This window comes from Protopterus annectens, chromosome 8.part0 (genome assembly GCF_019279795.1).
Source record: "Protopterus annectens isolate FY-2018-M chromosome 8.part0, PAN1.0, whole genome shotgun sequence".
Taxonomy (NCBI): domain Eukaryota; kingdom Metazoa; phylum Chordata; order Ceratodontiformes; family Protopteridae; genus Protopterus; species Protopterus annectens.
Window position 1 is genome coordinate 1755974798 of NC_056741.1, and position 23448 is coordinate 1755998245.

Here is a 23448-nt window from a genome sequence, read left to right on the forward strand (position 1 = left end):
CAAATTGTAGCATGTTACAGGCCACCCTCACAAACTCAGGAACCTCACATGGCCTTCCTGAAAACACTAGAGGGGATAAATGTATCACCAAACACCATCATACTAGGTGACTTCAATTACCCTAATATAGACTGGGAACACTACAAAAGTTCCTGGAATTCATAAACTCAAATGCCATGGAACAACTAGTCACCATCCCCACAAGAGGAGAAAACATACTTGATCTCATCATCACGAACATGGGAGCACAATGTTCAACACCGGAAGTATACCCCTCACTGGTGAGTTCAGATCACAAAGGTCCTCATCCCACCCCACCTGAAATAAAAAGACCACAGTAAAGAACTTTCTAAAGACTAGTGTGGTCTCCTTCGGAAAACAGTACTCAAGCCGCTGAATCACTTACAAATGCCTTCTACCAGCACCTGCAGGACTGCATGGATAAGGCAATCCCAAGCAAAACAAAGACTCTTTGTACCAAAGGCAGGACCCCAGCCATAAACAAACTCTACAACAAAAGGAGGAAGCTACTACAAGATAGAGCAAAATCCTTAAAAGGCAAGACACCCTTGATCACTATAAGTAAAAACTAAGAGCTCTCATAAAATCATCCAAAGCAAATTTTGAGAGAAAAATAGCTAAAGACTCAAAAGACAATCATAAGGCCTTCTTTAGCTAAGAAACCTGGAGGAAACTCCCAGATATGCTCAGAACTAGTTCAAAATGATGTGAAGATTACTGATCCTACAGACATTGCCAACATACTGTTGCAGCCCCCAAACATCTCGTGAGAACTGCTCTCTCCAAAGCAAAAACACAGCATCCATGGGACCTGATGGTGTCCATTAAACCCACAGCTAGGACAGCTGTTTAATCATAGTCTTACCTCTGGATATCTGCAAAGCCATGGAGAGCATCATAATGGATCTCATAAATAGAGAGATAGGTAATTTGCAGAGTTTGGATAGATCGGAGTTTGGCTTAGTCAAAGGGAGATCATGCCTTCTAAACTTGGTTGACTTAAACAGTCACCAAAGCCATTGATGAGGAAAGGCAGTCCATACAGCCTACCTTGATCTGGCGAAGGCCTTTGATATAATACCCATCATTGAAAAAAATGTTAACCCATACATCACAAGATGGGTTGCAAAGTGGCTGAGTGACAGAACCCACAGGGTCAGAGTTGCTGGCGCCATGTCAGACTCAAAGCCTGTCACAAGTGGTGTACCACAGGGCTCAGTCCTTGACAAAGTTTGCAGATGACTGCAAACCATCTGACACAGATATCCTTCAGAAGGGTCTCACAGAAACGGATAACTTGATAGTAGTCTGTCATTCGACACATTGCCCACCTTATCATGAAGGGATTCTCATCTAGATCAAGGGAGGTCATAGTCTCCTATACTCATCACTCATCAGACCAATGATTGAGTACAATGCCCCATTCGGAATGTATCTGACCCGACACTTGCAGCAGCTGGAGAGGCCACAAAAGTTCCTCACCAAAAGGATAAAGGGTCTCAAACATCTGTCCTATGCTGCCCGACTGAAAGAACTCCAGCTCTATTCAGCTCAGAGGTGACCTTTGCCTAACATACAAGGCCATGTCAAACCCAGATTTGATGAATATGCTTCACCTCAAAAATCTAGATCCATCAGAGCCACAAGGGCGGAGACTTAAACCTCGACACGGCTATTAATAGGACGTGCTGGAGGGATAGATTCATCACCCAAAGACTCCTATGCTGTGGAATAAAATCCCGTATATGTGAGGCAGAGCACGCTGGCCTTGTTCAAGAGAAATCTTGACCAATGGATGGGAGAAGGGATTACCTCAGTGTCACTGCTCAACAGAGGCACAGCAAAATAATGGGTATAGTCTATGGGCTAGGCTTGTAAATGCCCTCGGGCAGATAGCCTAGTATGAACCTATGAACCTATGAACCTCTGCAAACTTCACTCACCTAACTACTGACATTTGAAGCAACTCAGAATAAATATGGCTAGGCTTTAGGGCCGTTAGTGTAGTAACCTTTTATGAACTTATGAACCTATGGATCTAGATGCCATCTCCTTGTTCACAAACTGAGCAATATATAATGATTTGCTCACTACCTTAGACACATGTAGGTCAAAAGCTGGGTTACTGTCTACATATATCCCCAAATCCCTGACTACTGGGTCTATTGTTAGGGATGTGTTATCAGTGAGGTAGCTTCCTGGAGTAGCCAACTTTCCCAAGGGTATCATTATGTATTTCTTGGCATTAAGTTTTAAACTGTGTCTCTGGCACCAGTTATTTATTTGTGTTAGCCCTTCCAGGAGGATATTGGTGTCTTGAGGGGATTCTATGACTACTCTTAGTTTGCAATCAACTACAAGCTTGGTCAGCCATATACCTTGATGTTAGCCTTGACTTCCAAGAAGTAGATATCAAAAAGGAGCTGAACCAACACAGCACCTAGTGGGCCTCTACTAGTGACTGGCCTATTTGTGGAGGTAGAATCCCCTTTACTGACTTCCTGGGTTCTGTTGGAAAGCCCACTGGCTAGCCAACATGTAACATAGGGTTTATGCCTACCTCCATGAAATTGATTAGAATACCTGAGTGGGGTATTGTATCAAATGCCTTGGCCAGGTCAAGGTAAGCAGTATGCATCATATTGCTGTCTTCCATTGCCTTGGTGGCTTTCTCAAAGAAGTCCACCAGATTGAGTAGGCACGATCTGCTCTTGACAAAAATGAAATGGGTGTAATCCAGTGTTTTGAGCTTTCATATGTCTTTATTAATCATTTCTATTATAATTTTTTTGCATAGCTTTGCAGATGAGAGTAGTCAGACTTATTGGTTGATAGTTTCCGGGGTTCATAGAAGGCCCACCCTTGTGCAGAGAGATGACTATTGCAGTTCTCCATTCTTATGTCATGAAGCTTGCTTGGAGACTATGGTTAAACAGTAACTTCAGTGGTCCTGATAGGTCATACTATTTAGAAGGCATCCTGGTATATTACCAGGGTCCATCAATGTAATGCACTTGACCGTGGAGTGTGCATTTAGAACTTTTCCCTAGTGATCCTTAGGGGTGGGTTATGTTTGATGATATTAACTGAGGGGTGGCCAGTGGGGGAGGGATGGTAAAATTGGTGCTGAATTGTTCAGCCAGTAGACTTGTTATATCTTTCGGCATGCTGTGGGTGGCTCCATTTATCTGCACATTGTAGTGTGCAGACTTTGAGGTTATATATGTAGCTAATGAAAGCTTTATGGTTGTCCTTGGTCTGGGAGGCTACTTTTAGCTCAAAGATAGCATTGGTAGACTTGATTTGCCCTCTGAGTTGTTTGTTTAGATTGATGAAAGAATTTTTATCCTGTTGAGCATCGTAGTTCCTAACTTTTGATATGACATACTTCCTTTTGTTGTATAATCTAGTGATATTTGGATTCCACCTGGGTGGCTTTTTTGATTTTTTTCTGAACTTATTCCTAGTAGGCACAGCTGTCTCTATGCATCTAGTAACATGATCATAAAGGGTATCTGGGAACAGTTTTGCATAGGCAGCTGTGTTCTCAGGGTTTGAAGAAGGCTTGATATTTTGATATTTTGCCTGATTGTCACTTAATATGAAATTTGCCTTAGAATAGTCCCTAAATGCTATGTGGTTCGCTGGGGTTATAGATTTTATTTTTATTTCAGAGGAGACAGCTTTATAATCCAACCTTACCACCAAGGACATTATGAGGGGAGGTGCATTTTTTTTTTCATGTTTGTGTGGTTCAGGTCCAATATATTTTGTCCTTAATGGGCATGTTGACTATCTGGTCCAGGATGCTTGTATTTATAAAGTCCAGAATTCTCTAATCATGCAAATGTGGGGTTGTGTGTGATTCCTAGTTTATAATGGGGTAGTTAAAGTCATCCATAAATATGACATCCCTAATTACAAAAAGTAACTCTGTGCCTATGAGTATGCCAAAGCTTAAGGTAAATTATTACACCTTGATAATTGTCCAGTGTATCTATCCATGTTGACTGACTAGACTTTGCAGAATTGTTCAACGGTCATCATAGGAATACTCATGTAGAGTATGGATGAAATTATTAGGGGAAACTGGATGGGAAGACTACAAGGAAGGGTGGAGACCCTAGCTGAAAGAAAAATGTAAGCAAATAATGCCATGCTAGGAAACTTGAGGAATATGGAACATAAATTGCCAACAGGCCCTTAGTGATCTGATTCTACAATGATGATTTAGTCATGAACAGACATGCCAAAGATTTTCCAACACTAAAACAAAAAATGTGAATAACTGTGTTGTGTGCAAGGAGGATAGTGTATGTCATATATATATATATATATATATATATATATATATATATATATATATATATATATATATATATATATATATATATGGTCCAAATGGTGAGCCCCAGAGGCACAGTCTAATCTGAGAGTCTTAGATACCTGTGATACAACCAGTACCTCTTCATTGAGTTAGAACTGTAAGGGACACCGTGAAGTCTTTCAGAGGAAAAAAAATAAACAAAAGGAAAATAGAGAATGCCTACGAAAGAGGTCATATGGGAGTGGGCAAGAAAAAAACACAATTTACAGACCACCTCACCGTTATGCATAAAGAAACTTTAAAAGAGTGATGAGGGATTATAAAAGAATTGCTAAGGGGGATGGAGGATTTGAGCATGATATTGTTGTACATATATTTTAAAGAAATTGCCTTGGATGAACTGTATAAATCTGTTTACTATTGGTTTAAGCTCCAAACATGGAATGAATGATTTTGGGGTGTGGTGCTACTTTTTATGGGTTAACAAGAAATAAATTATAAAACTGGAAGAAAAGATGTTGAAAGCATGGGAGGGCTTACAGTTGCAAGGTAAAAGAGACTGGGATCTTGAAAGGAAAATGAAGGGTTGAGCACAGGCATCACACACACACACACACACACACACACACACACACACACACACACACACACACACACACACACACACACACACACACACACATTTATACAGGAGCCACTAAACTAGTCAAATGTAGGTAAAGTCAACATCTATTTAGTCAGCATAATTTTGTTGACTAAACGGATGGTTAACAGGTGTATGAAACTGCTGCATAATCAGGGCCAGGGTACATGATCTTTCCTGATATTGTGCAATATTGTAGTTAGAATGTAAATTTAGTGACAGGTGTGCAGACAGGAGTGAAGGGGTAAAACATTCTTTTTTACTTATATGCTCTGAGGTTGTGTATTGGTGTGCACATATTTACATATTGCCTTTTTTTGTAGTAGGAGCTCTAACCTGAAGGTGTGAAGATGATAGGATGAACAGCATGGCTTTAAAAAAGAAACTTCAAAGGCTTCAGTTGGCAGGGTGAAACAAGAGAACTGCCTGGAAATGAGGAGAAAAAATAGAAACAAGGAAAGGCAAAAGTTAATGGATGAAAACTGGAGGGGGAACCAAAGGAAACATGAAATGTAGGATGAGTGCCAGGTGAAGACATTTTCTTTGTGTAAGTAGGGAATGTGATATTTGTGTTGGGAGTCTGTAATTATCTTATATGACAATTAAAATTAAAAATATTAGAAATAAGAATGGGGCAGGGGAAGAACTTCTGTGTTATTAGAGAACAATATTTGCACATTCTATTCTGTTATTACAGAGGGCAGCAGCAAAGCAGAGCAGGGATGGAGGAGTAAAACTTAAAGAATAAGTACCAGAGAACTCTAGAGAGAAATGTCAGGAAGTACCGAGTGAGGCAAGAAGCAATGGGCAGCTAAGGAAAGGTAAGACAGATGCCAGGAGGTAGATTTGTCTAAGTAAAATTCTTAGTTCCTGTTCCTTTTCTAACATGGAGTAAGGGAAAAGTCAGTGGGTAGTAAAGGAGGAAAATTAACTTGTTGATTGTAGAGTGTTGATTCACTGAAGAAATGGTGAAGTGGGATAATAGTGGGATAATATGGATTATAATATGATAGACAACAGAGACATAGAATCATAGGACCATGGACTGGGCAGAAACTTTGGTGGTGGTTTGCAATGGATTTCAGTATTTAATAAGATAATAAGTTATTATCAGGGATGTATAATGATACATAGGTGGGTGGGGGTTATAATTGTGGTAACAGAAACAGTAGAACGGTTATATAGTGCTGTGATAACCCAAATGAAATGGATCATGGGAGAGTTGAGTAATCCAATAAAAAAATGAGTGAATGGGAAGATGACAAGAGAAAGAACTTGGGTAGTTTTATCAGAATCAAAAGAGACATATATATACAATTCCAGTGAATACAGACTAACAATGTAAAATGGTGTGGGGGGGGGGGGCATGGGGAAGGAATAGTCATTTCTCAGAATAAGCTAACATTTATCACTAGTGAAGAGAAGAAAAGTGGAGCAAGGAGATGGATCATATGAGAAGGTTAAAATATGGGTGGATATGCAGAAAAGAGAGTATTTACAGCTGAAATGACAACACAGAGGGCTTATAACATATTGTGTTAGACACAGGTATGGAATGATAGACCTTAGTGAGTGAAATAATAGGAGAAGAGTGTAATGTTAGTAAATTCCTTGAGAAAAAAAATGAATTGATTTGGAACATGAAATATCACATACAATAGAACGGATAACTAGTGCTGTCAATGACATGAGATACATTAAAGAATGCTCAGAAGAAGACATAGGTAGAGGAGAGGGGAGCAAACACACATTTTTAAAGGATGGCAAGATAGCTTGATAGGTTTTTGGCTAAAGACAAATGAATGAGATTGATGGATGGAAATGTTGAATATTTGGGGTAGCAAGATCTCAAACCATAATTTAGGAATCTGCTACTTATGGTATAGAGGAATAAAGACCTGACTACAGTTTAGGTAATCTGAGTTCCATTAGTGGCTGAAACATCTCTAGTAGCTGACATGTGTAAGTCTGGCATGACTATTCAGTTGGGAAAAGGTCATCATTTGTTCCCTTCGTAGGACTGTACAGCTGTGCTTGCATCAGCAGATTCTAACATGCCTACATATGTCATGAAAACAAGCACCAGGGAAGTCTAATCCATAGAGAAGCTTAATTTCCTTTCCATATGACCATAAACTGACCTTGCTCTTTAAAATCCAATTTGTACCTCCAAGGGGAACAAATGGACTCTTTAGGCTCTCGCCCTGTTAGGGACTGAAAGGGGTTGAAGAGATCCCTCCCTCTCTGGGGTATGAATAGGCTTGGATCTTGCCCAATAGGAATATTAAATGGGCTGATGGTATACTGATAGGGGTAATAAACCAAAAAAGGCACCAGCAGGGTTTCTGGACTCCACACAGTTTATTTAACACAGATTGTTAAGAACTCGCACCACCACTCAACTGTACGCACTTAGTGACTATCATTGCGTAGAATGTCACACTCGGTAACAACTGGTTGGGAGTTGTGTTGCTATTTTCGTAAGGGATAAACATAAAAGTAATTGTTCTGATGAAGTCAACTTGGATTGATGAAAGCACTTAACAATTTGTGCTAAATAAAACTGTGTGGAGTCCGGAAACCCTGGTGGTGCCTTTTTTGGTTTATTTATACTGATAGGGGTAGCTACAGAGCAGATCATAAGGTTGGAGTTGGGGGAAAGATGCTTTAGAGATTATAAGGAGGAAGAAGGGGAACAAACAGGGAGTTGTGCAAGGAGAATTTTACACAGTCTGATGGGTGATGGAAGGGAATGGAAAGATAATAATAGGGCTGGTCATTTTGATGAGTTAAGGTAAAAGTAGCTCTGTGTAGACTAATGTAAGAAGCATGAAAACAAAGACTGGAAATAAAAATGTCAAAGATATTTGCAGCTATATTGGTGCAGGGATTACCTAGGATTATATATTCTAGATACATCTTCTAAAAGGAAGATAATTAGCAGAAAAATGGCGAGTGTTATGTGGTTAGATGAACACAGCAGAGACTTCACATTTTAAAAAAGAGGGTTGGTGTTATTCAACATCAAAAAGTGTAAACTTTTATAAAATGTTCTTTTTAAGATAAGTAATAAAGGAAGCAGATATGGGAGAGAGGTGTAGGTGTTGAGTAAAAACTCTCAGTGCAAAAAAAAAAGAAATCTTAGTTAATAAAGTAACATTTACAGATGTAGTACTTCAGAGGTGAAAATGGTAGGGGTGTTCCCTTTCTTTAGGCTTGTTTCTGTAGATGTTAAAGTTTTGCTGGGGAAGATTAAGGAAGATATCAAGGAAGGTCAGAGAAGGGGATGAGAGTTAATGTTTCTATTTCAGGGGTATTATGGAACTTTTGTGTTACAGTCAGTGAATGATGAAAGGAAATGTACTGTAGAGTAGAAAGAGATGAAAGAAGCAAGAAAGGAGAGGGTGAAAGAAGTATTGTGGAACATATGGAAAGAAGGACAGCAGGAGGAGTGTGCAATCAGTGGAAAACAAAAAGAGGAAAACCATGGGAGAAAACTAATGATGGCAGACATGAAAATGTTCTAGGAATGAAAACTGAGATGAAGATATAGAGTATAACAGGGGACAAGAGTGACAGTAGGTAAAAATACAGGTAAAGATGTTTAGTGTACAAGTATGAGGAGACACTAGGGATAAATATAATCTCTCTACGGTGGTGTTAAAAGTATGGTCAGAACGAGGAAATGTGGGGAGGAGAGGAACTGAAATAAAGATGCATTTACTAGTAAGTGAAGAGATAGGGAATACAAATTTAATCAATTTATGGAAACAGGAAAAAGTAATGGACAGAACCTATGGATAGGTTGAAACACAAATGGGAATATCAGTAGGAATATGAAAAATGAAAACTTTGGAAGAATCTTTGCCTTTGAAAGGTAAGGTCAGATCAATGGTAGACCAGCAGCTAAAAATATTACATGTGTTTCTTGGCACAGCTGTAGTAAATGAGAGCAAGAAATGGAATGGCAGATGCTGACTAAAATGGGAGACATCCTCTGATGATACGTATGATGTTCTTCATATTGATCACTGCTGTAGTACCCTAAACTCTATGGGTTATATCCTACATATGATATAACAGCCATCCACTTCTAAAGCTTCAGGGCAACCACCATGTGCCCAAACCATTAATCAGCTCAAGCTGAGTTGACTAAAATACTGGTTTCTGCACCAAGCCCTTCAGAGCTTTCCTGCTGCTGCTGAGTAAAGCACTCCTCTATAGGCTTATGAGGATCAACAACCGGCTATTCTTTTGCTGGGCAGATAAGTTCTCTTTGGAAAAATGCTTTCCACATTATTGTTTTGTTGTTTAAACTAAGTTTTTGAGAAAAAACAAATGTTTTAAAGCTACAGAAAAGTATTTTATTGATCATCACTTTATATTTGTGTTCTTTTAAACAGGAGTGCATTTTTTTTTACTTTTGTGGTAAAAAGCTGTTAAAAGTTGTTGAAAACTACTTTTTCTGAGGAGAAACTGCTTATTTCATGTTTTGGAGCTTAAAAATTTGTTTAAAGTGTATTTTATTGAGTTTTGTATGTGGGGAGATTACTTTTTATGATTTTCCTGTTTTACTGACTGTTGCTTATAAGCTTAATCAGGAAACAAGCACCTGTTTCAACTTGACCATAGAACAAAATTATTGGTCCTTTATTGGTCCATCTTCCAGCCACAAAAATAAAATGTTAACTAAGAAGCCTTTTCCATCACAGCAAGATATTAATTAGCCACAGATAAAAGTGGGTGACTACTATGGCCAAAAGTGGTTCCTCAAAACACTCATCCTTTTCCTCAGTTCCCTCTGGTATTATCCATACAGTCACTATGGACCGGGGTTAACCACATCCTCTGTGGCTGTTGGGGTCCCATCAGTGGGCAAAGAAGAGACACTCTTGTTGGTTATCAGAGGAGGAGCAGAGAATAGGCTCTTGCTTAGCCAAAATGTTGTGACAATCCTGGGGAAGTTGTTGCAGGCAATTTGCCTCAATTTTCCTGTCACAAAGAAACAGATAACTAAACATTCAGCTTCTCCTGTTTCAGTTTCTATGGACATGATTAATTTATTGGGCTTGCCTCAGAGTCTTGCATAAGTTGTTTACTCTTCTTATAAGATTGTTTCTGGCAAAAGAAAAAGAGATTCCTCTTTCCCTGAAGAGGTCCAAGATTTTGCATTTGTAGGGGACTGTGAAGAGTCAGATGCAAGTTTTTTCCTTCAGGTTTCAGATTCAGATTCTGAGGAGAGTATGGTTTCAGAATTACTCTGTGAGGCATTCATATTCTCTGAGAGTATTTCCAGAATGTGCCAGTGTTTTCATTGGGAAGACATTGAAGTTTCTCAATCCCTCAGCAACTAGAAATCCCAGCAACACTGGAGTATGTGTTTGTCATAGCCTGTGGTTTCACTGATGGTCAAAGTGCTGCTACTAAGAAGCATTTAGAATATACAAGTTTACCGTCTTTCAAGTTTTTATGCATTAATCCCAGACCTGACCCAGCAGTGATAGCTTTAGTTAATCCAGCTGATGCCAGGCATTTTGTTAATTTCAACCCTTCTCCTTCTGACAAGGATAATAAAGCTATTGATGTGCTTGGAGAAAAATGTTTGCTTCTGCAATGTTGATTTTTAGAATTTTGAACTATCAGGCTTATATGTTAATATTTTTTTTTCCCAAGATGTGATGTATCTTTGTATTGTATTTAGAACTCAACTATCTTCCTTTTTTTGCATTAACAATGTTCATATGTCTGTTAGGGCTTTTCTCCCGGGCCTCCAGCTGAAAATGGACATGTATCCTTAACAAATGTAAAATAAATAAATAAAAATAAATAAATAAATAAATAAATTATACTGACTAATTGTGAATGAATGAGGGATGTTTTAGCTGCTGTTTCCTCTTGTGAAGCAAAAAATGGATTTTTGTGTTTTAGTTTCCTTAATTCTCAGGCCACTACTCATTGCTTGATGTGTGTTTATGAGTCTGTAGCTTCTACATCCATAGCTGTTTCCACTGGTATACTATTTTATAATGTTTGCCTGGTTTTATTCTCAGAACCTCCCACAAGATGTCAAAAATGAAGTTCTGAGTTCTCCTTCGGATAGAGATTTAGTTTCTGCACTCTCCACTGCAGATGTTATAAAAAATGTGATGACAGAGGTAAGCTGATTCAGGGAATCTGTCAGATTTTCTGTTCCTCTTTTTAAAATTTTGCAAGGGATTTTCTGCTCCCTCCTCCAGTTTTTTATAAGAAACAAAATAAGTAGTCACAGCAGTATGCAGTTGTTTTAAAGGCAATGCCAGGAAGGACCCCAAAAAGAAAGCTTCTCCCCCATGAAAAAATACAGCCAAATAAGGCAGAATAACTATTTAAAGCTCCTTAACCCACCTCCCACCCTGGCAGTCACTTATCCCTTCCAGAAAGTCTGAATCTCCATTTTTGTCTTTGGCAACAGACAAATGGGTTCTAAAGCTAATAGAACTAGAATACAGATGACAGCAGAATGAAATTCCTCCTTTTCAGGTGATTCCTTCTCTTCTGTCTGACCACACCCTTCTCTTCCCCCCTGTCTCACAACACATGCTGTCTTGGGGTTAATAGAAGGAGTTCCTTCTTCTCAGTTGTGAAAAGTATTTTTTCAAGAATTTTTCAAATAAAGAAATTCCTAGAGACCAGTTCTGGATCTTTCTTTCCTGAAGCAGTTTGTGATAGTGCTCATGTACAAAATGCTTTCACTTCTCAGCCTGTTACTCCTTCTTCCTCATTTGAGTTTTCAGTAACCTTAGATTTAAAAAGCTTCATATAATCATAATATCAGTTCTCTGCCTTATCCTTTGAGCTATCCACTGATCCAAGAGTGTTCACAAAGTGTCCAGATAATGTTATGTCATAGCCCATTTCAGACCACAGGCTATCCAATTTTTTTCATATTTAGATGACTTGCTTATCTTTACAGAGTCTTTTTCAAAGTGTCAGGAATCTCTCACTTGGGTAAGAGATTGCCTACACAAGCTGGGATTCCAAGAGAGCATTCAATTTTTTTTGACTCCATCACACAAGATTTTGTTTCTAGAGTGGCCTGCTAGACACCTCAGTGCAAACTGCTTTTCTTTCTCAGGAAAACATATATCTATATTTAGATCTGTTCCAGGGTGTTTCAGTCAGACTTCTGTCACTGTGAGGGAATACCTCAAGAAACTGGATCTCATGGCATGATTGGCATCCATGATTCCCGTGATACGTCTTTCAAGACTTCACATGAGAAAGATACAATGGTATTTGAAGTCTCTTTGGTCCCATCACCAAAATCCATTATCTTTTCAAATTGCAGGTCTAGGGTTTGTGAAAAGTGAAATCACTTGGAGGAGACATCGAACATCCCTGAATACAGGTCTCCCCTTCTCCTTTCCTGATCCAAAGCAGTCAGTCACAATGGACACCTCAGACTTTGCTTAGGGAACAGTGGTAAGGGGGAAAGAAGTGCAGGGTGTCTGGGATAAGAAAGACAGATCAAAGCACATTAAAACAAATGCTAGCTCTTTTAAGGATATCAATTCTCTGGATCATTTGTGATCCCCATGACTGATTCAAGTAGTTAGAGATAATACCACAGTGATGTGGCACACAAAACAATACAGACTTGCCATGTTAGTATGGGATATAGCTTTAGAGGGCAGTCTTTCTCTACAGTCATCCTGCATTCTGTCAGAGCAAAACTGTGTGATAGATAAGCTGAGCAGGGCAAAGGCAGACCCTCATTAAAGAAAAGTAGATTGGGGGTCTTCTAAGATTTGATCTATCTATGGGGAATTCCTCACATAGACAGTTTTGCCTTCTCTCCCAACAATCAACAGGCAAAATTCTGTTCCAGGACTCTATGCAAGAAGGATTGGAAGACAGATGCCTTTTCTTTTCCTTGGACAAGAATATTTCTGTATGCCTTTATATCCTTTCTGCTAATATCAAGGGTACTTCTGAAGATTCAGCAGGAATCCCCCCAGAATCAGTGTCATGACTCCCTTCTGGTCCAGGCAACTGTGGTTACCCCTTCTTGGAAATAGCCAGGGGCAAGTACCAAAAGCTTCCTCACAGTCTGGATTGATTCATACCAGAACAGGGGTGTTTGATACATTCTGACGCCAAACAACTACAACTGATTGTCTGGATGATAGGATCTTAATACCTTTTAGACACCTGTTTACTGAGGACATACAGTAAGTTCTGATTGAGGCAAGAAAGTCTGCTCCTAGAAAATCTTATATGAGCCAATGAAAAAAGTTTTCAAGTTGGTGCCAACAAAATAACCAGCATCCATGCAGGGCTATAGTTTCTTTTGTTTTAAAATATTTGTGTGAGTTACTAGCCTATGCCCTGTCTTATTACTGTGTCAAGGGTCATTTGTCTGCCATGTCAGCATTTCTGCCAATGGATCCCTCTCTTTCATTGCATTCTCATGTAAAAATGTTTTTGAAAGGGGTGCTTCATAAGAAGCCTTCCAAGAAAACCATGGTTCCTCCTTGGGATCTTAATATTGTGTTAGGGAAGCTAACACTTGATCCATTTGAACCAACTCACCTGGTTGACTGGAAGTTCTTAACATGGAAAACAGTTTTTCTGATTGCTCTGACCTTTACAAGAAGACCATCCAAGTTGAAAGCTCTTATGGTGGGTCAACCTCCATTTTCCACAGGAACAGGGTTTCCTTGAGAAGTAATATTCCTTTTATGCCTAAAGTGATATTTCAGTTTACTGTAAGCCAAACGATACATCTTCCTATATTCTTTTCTGAGCCCAAAAATGAGGGAGAAATGATATTTCATATCTTGAATGACTACAGACAACTCGGGTACCATCTTGAAGGGATAACCTGCTTCAAATCAGACTATTTCCAAATGGTTGTCTCAAGCTATTACCTTTTGTTATTGTCAAATCCAAAAGAAAGAAATTCAGCACCAGGAGAAGTTTGAAAATAAATATTTTAAATATTTTTATTGCAGCAAACCCAAAAATCCAAGCTTGGATTTTTGGGTTTGCCACAATAAAAATATTTAAAATATTTATTTTCAAACTTCTCCTGGTGCTGGATTTCTTTCTTTTGGACTTTACATTTATGGTTGAATCTGTGTACCTTGTCTCCCTTGCGTGTATTTGGCTGGGTCTATTTTTGTTATTGTCACCATAACAAAACTATTCCTGGTAGGGTCAAGACAGACTCTGCCAGGGCCATGGCTTCATTTATATCTTTTTGTAAAGGGTTGGACACTAGACGTATTCCGAAAGCAGCAACTTGGTCCTATGTCCATACCTTTACAAAACACTGTAAAATAGATTCATTTTCCAGGTCTAAAATGGGCTTTGCTAGGACCACTCTAAAGGGGCTCCTGGACCCCTCCCCTTCCACCTCCCTATTCTTCTAAGCTAGGGTAATCTACCTATATAGCTTAAGCTACTGAAGTAGTGATCAATATGAAGAGTGTCATACAGTTGTTTAAGTAAACTTACTATAACAGTAGATGTTCAGATTATCACTGCTGCAGTAGCTACTCCCTCCTTCCATCCTTCTTGTTTTGTGGTGTGTTTTTGTTGACAGGATGTAGACATATGTTTTCTGCTTTTCCTAGCAATATCCTGTCAGAGCTTAGTCCCCCTGTGTCAGTTGAACTGAAAGCTCTGAAGGGCTTGTCACCCAAACCAATGTGTTAGTCAGCTCAGCTCAAGCTGACTAATGGTTTGGATACATAGGTGTCCAGAAACTTTGGAAGCCAGCCAGCTGTTATATCATTGGCAGGATATAATCCCTATAGCTAAGGATACTCTAACAGTGGTCATTCAAATATCTACTGTCATGATAAATTTACTTAGACAACTGTACTGTCTGGAAACTCAAATGGATCAGGTGATTTCGCTGCAAGTGGGGGATGAATAGAGTAGGATCTTTAGGAAGCAAGAGTAGAGAACTTGATAACTCTTCATATTCATATTTGGGAGAAGGAGTGTAAATGTAAAAATTAAGAGTATTAGAGACCACTAAACACTACAGGAATGGATGAAAGGAATGGCTAGCTAAGAACTGGAAGAATAGATTACATATGTAAAAAATACATAAGAGAGCAGCAAACATGATGTCACTAAGATTGATAAGAAAGTATAATAGAGTCTAGATGGAATAACATTGAAAGGAAATTGAGGAAGTTGTGGAACCACTTCACAGAGAGAAGAGACAAAAGGAAACTAATTTTTTTCACATGAATACGTAGACTGAAAGGGGAAAGATGATGACATAATGGAGAAGAGAAAAGAACTAATAAGGAAAAGGAAATGATCTGCATGCTTAAGGGGAGTAGTACAAAAAGGCTAAATTAAAGTGAATTAGGAACATGAAGCAGGTCATCAAAAATGTTGGGTTAAGTAATCAATGGATATTGGAATGATGCATTTATTCAAGATCTGTTATACATTGTGTGAGTTTTATTTGTTTTAGTGGCTTTATATGGTGTGATACTAAATTATAATGGAGAACTTAATTTGAACATTTAATACAAAATAATATCTATAAAAATAAAAATTACAAAATTATATTTAGTCAAAAACAATACCTGAAATTAAGACAAAGAAGAATGGATATATGGTAGAGCTGATGACAAAAGAAAAATAGGTAGACTGAGTGGCTCATAGACTTATAGAGCGATAGACAGATAACATCATTCTATAGATATGTAAATAGTGCAGACTGCAACACTCAGGACTACACCAAGAAAGGGAATTATCTAGTTACATAAAATATATCACTAAATTATTTTTAATCCAATTTGGCAAGCAATTTCAAAATTATGTTTAATTTTTGTGAAGTTTTTTTATACCTCACCAAAGTAGCATACAATCACGGGGATTCTTAAAGCACCCCACTACTCATGTTAAGGGCTCAGGTGAAAAAAAAATTATTTCTGTGATGCAGCGATTTGTGATTCAGAGTCAGATTAACCATTATGAAGATAGACCTCATTACCAGCTATTCTGTGTATCTCTAGTTCTCTGTTAAGTACTGTGAATGCAGATCAGCACTTCCTGTAGTAAACTGTGGTTGTGTCTGCATAGGGGTAACACAGGCACTCCCGTCTCTTTCACCGATTCACACACAATACTCACACATTCAAAAACACACACACAATCACATACATACACTACACCATACCTCTCAAGTGTACTTCATTATGAGGAACGTACCTCATTTGGGGTCTTAAAAAGTTCATGTTCCTCAAAGTTCCACACTGAAAGGGCCTGTCACACATTTAGTGTTAGTAATTTTTTAAATGATATCCATGGTAAATAGGAATTAATCATATTAATTCATTAAAAGATCTTTTTTTATTTTTAAAACTAGCATATTTAACCATCATATGACCTTTCTAGTTGAAGTTGTTAGTAAGCTGTTAGCAAGTGTTCCACATTTTGCCCATTTGTTCCACAATTTGAAGGCTAGTGCTCCTCATTTTGGAGAAGGGAGGTTCAGAGCTATCTATACCCCATACACGTCCCTGTGTTGACAGACTGTCCCCAATTTCTCCTTTTCCTGTTCTCATAAAGTATGAATGATTTCAGTCAGTCACTAATGCCAGACATTTGGGTTTCACACTTTATATCCTTCAGTAAATCCATGGTAGGACAAAAGACAAGCAGCATTCTAAGTTGGTAAGAGGCACATTTAAAATTTATGCCTGATTTTATCCTCTCTTGCACTATGGCATTGAGAGATATGTGTACTTTTCTCTGTACCCCCATCACAAACTGTTATACTCATTGAATAATGCCTGAGATCCTCAATAAACGTTTTAAAAACACATGCTACATGATCATATCAGTTAGCAGAGCAGGTTAGTGCTGAGTTTTACTGTAGTGACACTGACAGGTTTGAACACCCCCCCCCCCCTTTGTATTCAACTAAACACATACTTTTAGGTCATCATTTCACTGATGTCTAGTGGTGGCACAGAGGATTACTATCCTCTGTGGGGGGGTATAGGGTTGGAATCCATTTCAGTGCCATCATGCCATGTTACTTTTAATAGTATCCTTTGTATGTAATGGTTTCTTACAAACTTTTGTTTTAGTTTTTGTTAAGTGCTTTTAAGGTATACTATATGGAATATACTTGTTGACTAGTTTTCACTCCGTCCTCATGTAGGCTAGGGAAAATCAACCTGATATTGAGGGATTATCTTGTTGGTCTAGAGTTGAATCCCAGCAAATAAACACACAGACATGAACAGGCACACACACACACACACACACACACACACACACACACACACACACACACACACACACACACACACGTGCACACACACGCACGCACATACACACACACACACATACGCATTCACACATTCATTACACACACACACACACACACACACACACACACACACACACACACACACACATATACACACACAGACAACTCCCCACCCAATCAGATGCACAGGTGCAGTCATCCTTTCATAGACACACACACACATGCACACACGCACACAAACACACACACACACACACACACACACACACACACACACACACACACACACACACACAAAACAACATTCCCACCAGATCAGACTCACAGACACAATCATTCTTTCAAGCCTAAACACACACACAAACACATACACACACACACACACACACACAAAACAACATTCCCACCAGATCAGACTCACAGGTGCAATCATTCTTTCAAACATAAACACACACAGACAAATACAAGCACAAATGTACACACACACACACACACACACACACACACACACACACACACACACACACACACACACACACACACACATACACACAACACATGTTCACGTGCACACAGACAGGCAGACACACACACATTCATGTGCACACACAGACACACACATGCATACACACACACACACACACACACACACACACACATGCTCATGCACATACACACACACACAAACACAGGCATGCTCGTGCACATGCACACAAACATGTACACACACACACACACACACACACACACACACACACACACACACACACCAACACGCATACACCTAACCTACCCCCTCACTAACTCACCAACAAGTATCTCCTGGAAGACACACACTTACACATGCAGCCCCTCACATACACTCATGCACATACCTCCTAACATTACCTGATAACTAAACTCCCCAGGACATACTTCTACCACTACAGATGAATACAGCCTTTTGGCAGTGTTCATTACTGTGAGTGGACATGTCAATTTACACACAGCCATGTGATTCTCTAAATTGCTTGGCTATGCAAATGCCTTGCCACAGGCAATTCTGAGGGTCAGTTACATGGTTTATTAGCATATCAGATATCAGCCATATTTTTGTACATATACCATACCTGTATCTCATAAATATTTACCACCAATACCATGATATTAATCTACCATGTAGTCATTTCTCTGTGATGGCACAAGCTATTTCATGCTAGTTTATTTGTTAGCTTTCTTTTTTTTCCACTTTTTATTACTCTCTCAACTTTTATTCTTTATGTATAAACTATTTACTACCTATATTTACCAAAGGTATATATTCTTGATTGTTATTGATTTCTTGTATTGTTTGCAATGTGTTTTTGTAATGGAGCTTTGTCTCCGGGCTTCTGCTGAAAAAGGGCCACTGGCCCAGTTGGACATCCCCAGTAAACAATGTAAAATAAATAACTAAATAAAAATAAATATGCCTCTTCCCCAAACTTCCTCATTAGCATGTAGCATGGCCACAGAGACACCGAGGAGTTCATGTCTTTTTGTTGCAGGACCACGATAGTGCTGTTTCTGAATCAGAAATGTATACACCTTGTAGTAATCTTTCTGAATTGGGCTCAGAGTGTTTATTCATACTATACAATAACTAATGTATACGAGGTTATAGAAGTAGAAAAGGGAATATCAGAAAATCACAAAAACAGGTTGTATTCTGATGGGCATTTAATAATGGATGGACTTGCTTCCTTCACAGGTATTATCATACGTCCGTATGGCCAGCACTGGAAGGAACAGAGACGATTTGCCCTCACGTTACTAAGAAATTTTGGACTTGGCAAAAAGTCAATGGAAAACAGGATCTTAGAGGAAGTAAATTATTTAGTTAAATATTTTGAAGACCAGAATGGTAAGAATTATACGGTACTATTTTTCCCACTGAATTTGTAAGCAATGACCAAGCAGCAGTTTTATTTATGTGCATTTACTCCAATCCAGCCTTACATTATACGTTATTCCACATACTGTTTTAATTCTGATAAGTGTGCCTTCTCTTTAATAGGCTAATATGCTTTCCTCCTAATGCATAATCCATGTTTGAGTGATCTTGTCAATGAACAATATAAAACAATACAAGAATTTCTAACACGTAAAATGTACCAACCTATATATATGTTGCATCGTTGCCATGAAACTTTATGCTTATTATAAGCCTTTGTTTGTTTGCAGTGTCTATACAGTCAAAACAAATGGTGCCAGAATAGATGGTGGAGGGGAATTTATTAAAGCCTACACTGACTTTTGTTCCATATAGGCATGGTGGTATGGTGCTTACATGGAAGTAAGCAGATGTGTGATCCAGTAACAGTGCCAAGGGATGTACACGAGCGTGTGAACATGGAAATGTCCGTGGAATGCAAATCACCTCATAAGCAGGTAAACTGCATGCAAATGAGGGTGGTAGAGTAATCCAGCAAGCAGAAAAGCAGTCCTGCAGACCTCATGTTGGTGTCTGAAGTGTACACGGAAAAATTCCATGCACATGATGTAAAAGAGACCAGGGGTCTGTAAAAGTCCAGTTAGTAGGACAGAAATAGCACAGGAGACACAATTTGTGCAAAACTATGCCCTGTATGTCCAAAATATAATGGAAATTAATGTAAAATAAATACATTTTTTTAATACCCAGGTTATGTTTGCATAATGTGCTGCAGCACTAACATGCCATTATGCAAAAAAAAAAAAAATTAAAAATTGTAAAAATGAAGAAAATTAAATATGTGACAATAATGCGTTATAGGACCTTGCATGGAGTATATACAATGGTAGACTGCTGTGCTTGCTAAGGAGGTAGGACCTGGAATAGTGTAGTTTCCAGGTTGTGTGCATGGATCTCTATGCAAATGAGTTGGGCTTATTGAATAGCAAAACTGGGTATCCGTGCACGCAGATCCCATCTGGGTCGGCCAAGAACCATATTGGTGTCCACAGAAGAGATAGCTGAAATCAAAAGGGGTGTGTGTGTCCACATCCCTTTAAGCTCATTGGAGCTCAGTGGTGCCTGTTTGTGTGGCCCAGTGCTCTGCTCAGCAGGGGTGTGCGTCCGGTGACTGCTAAGCTTTGTTTACCTCCATAGCACGTGTTTCAGTGGGTATGAGTGTGTTTGCATGGCATGCCACTGTGCTGAGCGTGCCCATCCATGAGGGTGTATCTAGTGACTGCTGAGCATTATTTATACCTGCAGCATGGTTTTGAATGCCATGTCACAGTGCTGAGCAGGGAAGGCTGTTAAAAAAAATTGGCTGGGAAAGCTAATCATATATAAATTACTTATGACCCATCTACCACTTAAACTGGGCCATTAAAACACCTTGATGGTGTACTTGGCAAGTGTAATGCATCATAAGTAGCCAAGCAAACAGGCTGAACCTAGAGCAGAGGACTATAAAGAATGCATACACCCTACAATCTGATTTTCCCCCATACTGTGCACCATTTGAGGACAGACTTGGGAATTTTAACTGAGAGAATTCTAGGGGCTGCTGCAGGTCTGCTACACCTGTATGTGCTAGATACTGAGCACACTGCTGATGCTGATGCTGACAATAGGCCCAGACAGAGAAAGAAAAAGTGCTCAGGCCCAGGGTAACCTTCAGGCACTATATGACCTGGAGATCATAGAGCTCTATAGGGTGGACAGGGACATACTACAAGAACTCACTGAGTTCTACCACCCTCAGCTCAGACCCAGAGCCAACAGAGGGGAACCCATCCCAGTGGAAACAAAGGTACATGTAACCTTTATGATACTAGCTACACTTACTTTCCAAAGACCAACTGCGGGCATGATAGGGGTCTCACAGGCATCAGCATCCAGGGTACTCCACCATTTCCTGGATGCCATATTAACATGCCAGTGAAAACATTTATTTACCCCACACCCCTGAGGAGAGGGATAGCAGCATGCAACTCTTCTACAATGTAGTACACTACCCTGAGGTACTGGGTGCCATAGACTGCACTCATGTATGCATTAAAGCACCACCGGTGAGGAGGGTAGAGTCTATGTCATCCACAAGGAGCCATCAACTGTCAGGTCATGTGCAATGTCCAGGGCATTATCATGAATGTATGTGATGGCAGCCCTGATAGTTATCATGAATCCAATATCTGGCATGCATCACAGCTGTACCAGATGTTTGCTAGGGGGGGCATCCCATATGTCCATCTACTGGGGGATGCTGGCTATGCAATGGAACTGTGGATACAACTGCAGGAACAGTATGTTTGCAAGGATATATCAGCAGACTACACAATTCAGGGTTTGTGACATAGAACCTGGCCACATGTTTTATTTCCCACAAAACACAGGAGTCAGTGTATGTCTTTATGCTGTTGACAGTGTGAGGATTTACACCTTTTTTTCTGGTGGCTGGTGTGGCTCACTGGGCTAAGGACAGGAGCATCAGTGATATTGTTGATGGTTCAAATCTGGCAGAATCTACAACTTTTGCTTGTGAGTTACCCGTATGGTAGGAGTCCCACAGACTGTCATAATGCCACAATCTTTTACTGCAAGAAAGATGGAGAGAGCCAGAGAAAATGGACAGAGGGCCCACCCTACAGACAGACATTATACATGCTCTGAGTAACCTAGAAGGTGGCTAGTATAACAGCAGGTTGCAACAGGTCAGATTATCTTCACTATGTAAAGGCCATCACTTAACTGTGCCAGTACTTACAACAATTCAGTGGACTGCATTTTATAGTATATTACTGGAAAACCACAACTGTATGAGGAATAGAGCAGACATATGGGGCAGAAGGCTGGACATTCTGAAAAACCATGTATAGTTAGATGTATGAAGACTGTCACCCTGTGTGTGGTGTTACATCATGTACCCCAGTCACATCATACCTCTCAATCTCTTAGAGCAAGAAATCTGGACAAAGCCATGAATACTAGTGGGACAAAAGCCCAAATATAAAGACAAGTATTAACTATTGCCCAGACAAATGTAGAAAGTTAATAGAATAACAGGTAGTGCAGTAGCATGCATCCCCTGATGTACATGGAGTCAGACATTCAAATGTCTGTCATCATTTCCTAATGTCAGTCTATAATGATTTGGCATACTAGTTAGGAAGGAGTTCTAATCCCAGACATGGCAAGTGTGTGTGTGTGTGTGTGTGTGTGTGTGTGTGTGTGTGTGTGTGTGTGTGTGTGTGTGTGTGTGTGTATAGATATATCCCTGCAGCAGCAAAGACATGCCTATCTGGCCTATATCTGTGCAATGGTTATTCATTTTATGGCTCTGTGACTAGCTGCTTTCCTCAACAGTGGCCTCCTTTACAAGGCCTCCTGATGTCACCCACATTAACAGCACAGGCTGACAGCTTAATTGCAAGTAACCTCGATGGCACATGTTATAAGTACTGCAGGCTGTAGTATCTACTGTCTTGATAGGTAGGAGTTCTAATCTCACAACAGGTCACTGTGTGTGTAAATATCTCCACTTGCAGCAGTAGAGACATGCCTACCTCTGTGCAATGGTTATACATTTTAACACCCTGTGACTACCCGATGGCCTCTACAGTGGCTGACAGCTTAGCTTTAAGTAATCTCTGTGGTACATGTAATACATACTATGAACTGTAGGTTGTAATAGTGCATAGGTAAAGGGTTCTAATCTTACATCAACCAACTTTGTGGGTGAATAACTTTATCCTTATACAGCACTATGGATATGCCCATGGGGGCTTTTTCTGTGCAATGAATATGCATTTTATGAGCCTAAGACTAGCTGCTGGCCTCTAAATGTCCTCCTCTACAAGGCCTGCTGATGTCCTCCACCATCTAGGTATGTATATTCAGAAAATCCAGGTGACATGTATTAAGGGTAGAAGACCTTGTCACAAAGTATGGGTGCATAATCATGCTGGCTGCCCCCATTGTCCCAGAAATGGCCTTCTACATATATGCACCTAGGGAACCTTGCACAAATACTGCCGTACCTTGCCAACATCATATATCTGCTGTGCTGCCATGCCATCCTGTGCCACTGTACTGCCACCATTTATCTATAGAGTAATCCCTCAAACTCCTGGAACAGAAACATATACACGTCCATGATACACCTGTCATTCTGTGACACTACTGCCAGTTTAACATCATGCAGCTAAGATACACAAGGT

General features: G+C 39.5%; 1 protein-coding gene across 1 annotated transcript in view; it reads left to right on the forward strand.

The window, feature by feature from the left end:
* The window catches only part of LOC122809621 (cytochrome P450 2J6-like), a 587708-nt gene that overhangs the window by 195454 nt on the left and 368806 nt on the right, over positions 1 to 23448 (forward strand). The window contains exon 3 of the mRNA XM_044081253.1: positions 19010 to 19162. Within this exon, the coding sequence (XP_043937188.1) occupies positions 19010 to 19162 (153 nt within the window). The remainder of the gene's footprint in view (positions 1 to 19009; positions 19163 to 23448) is intronic.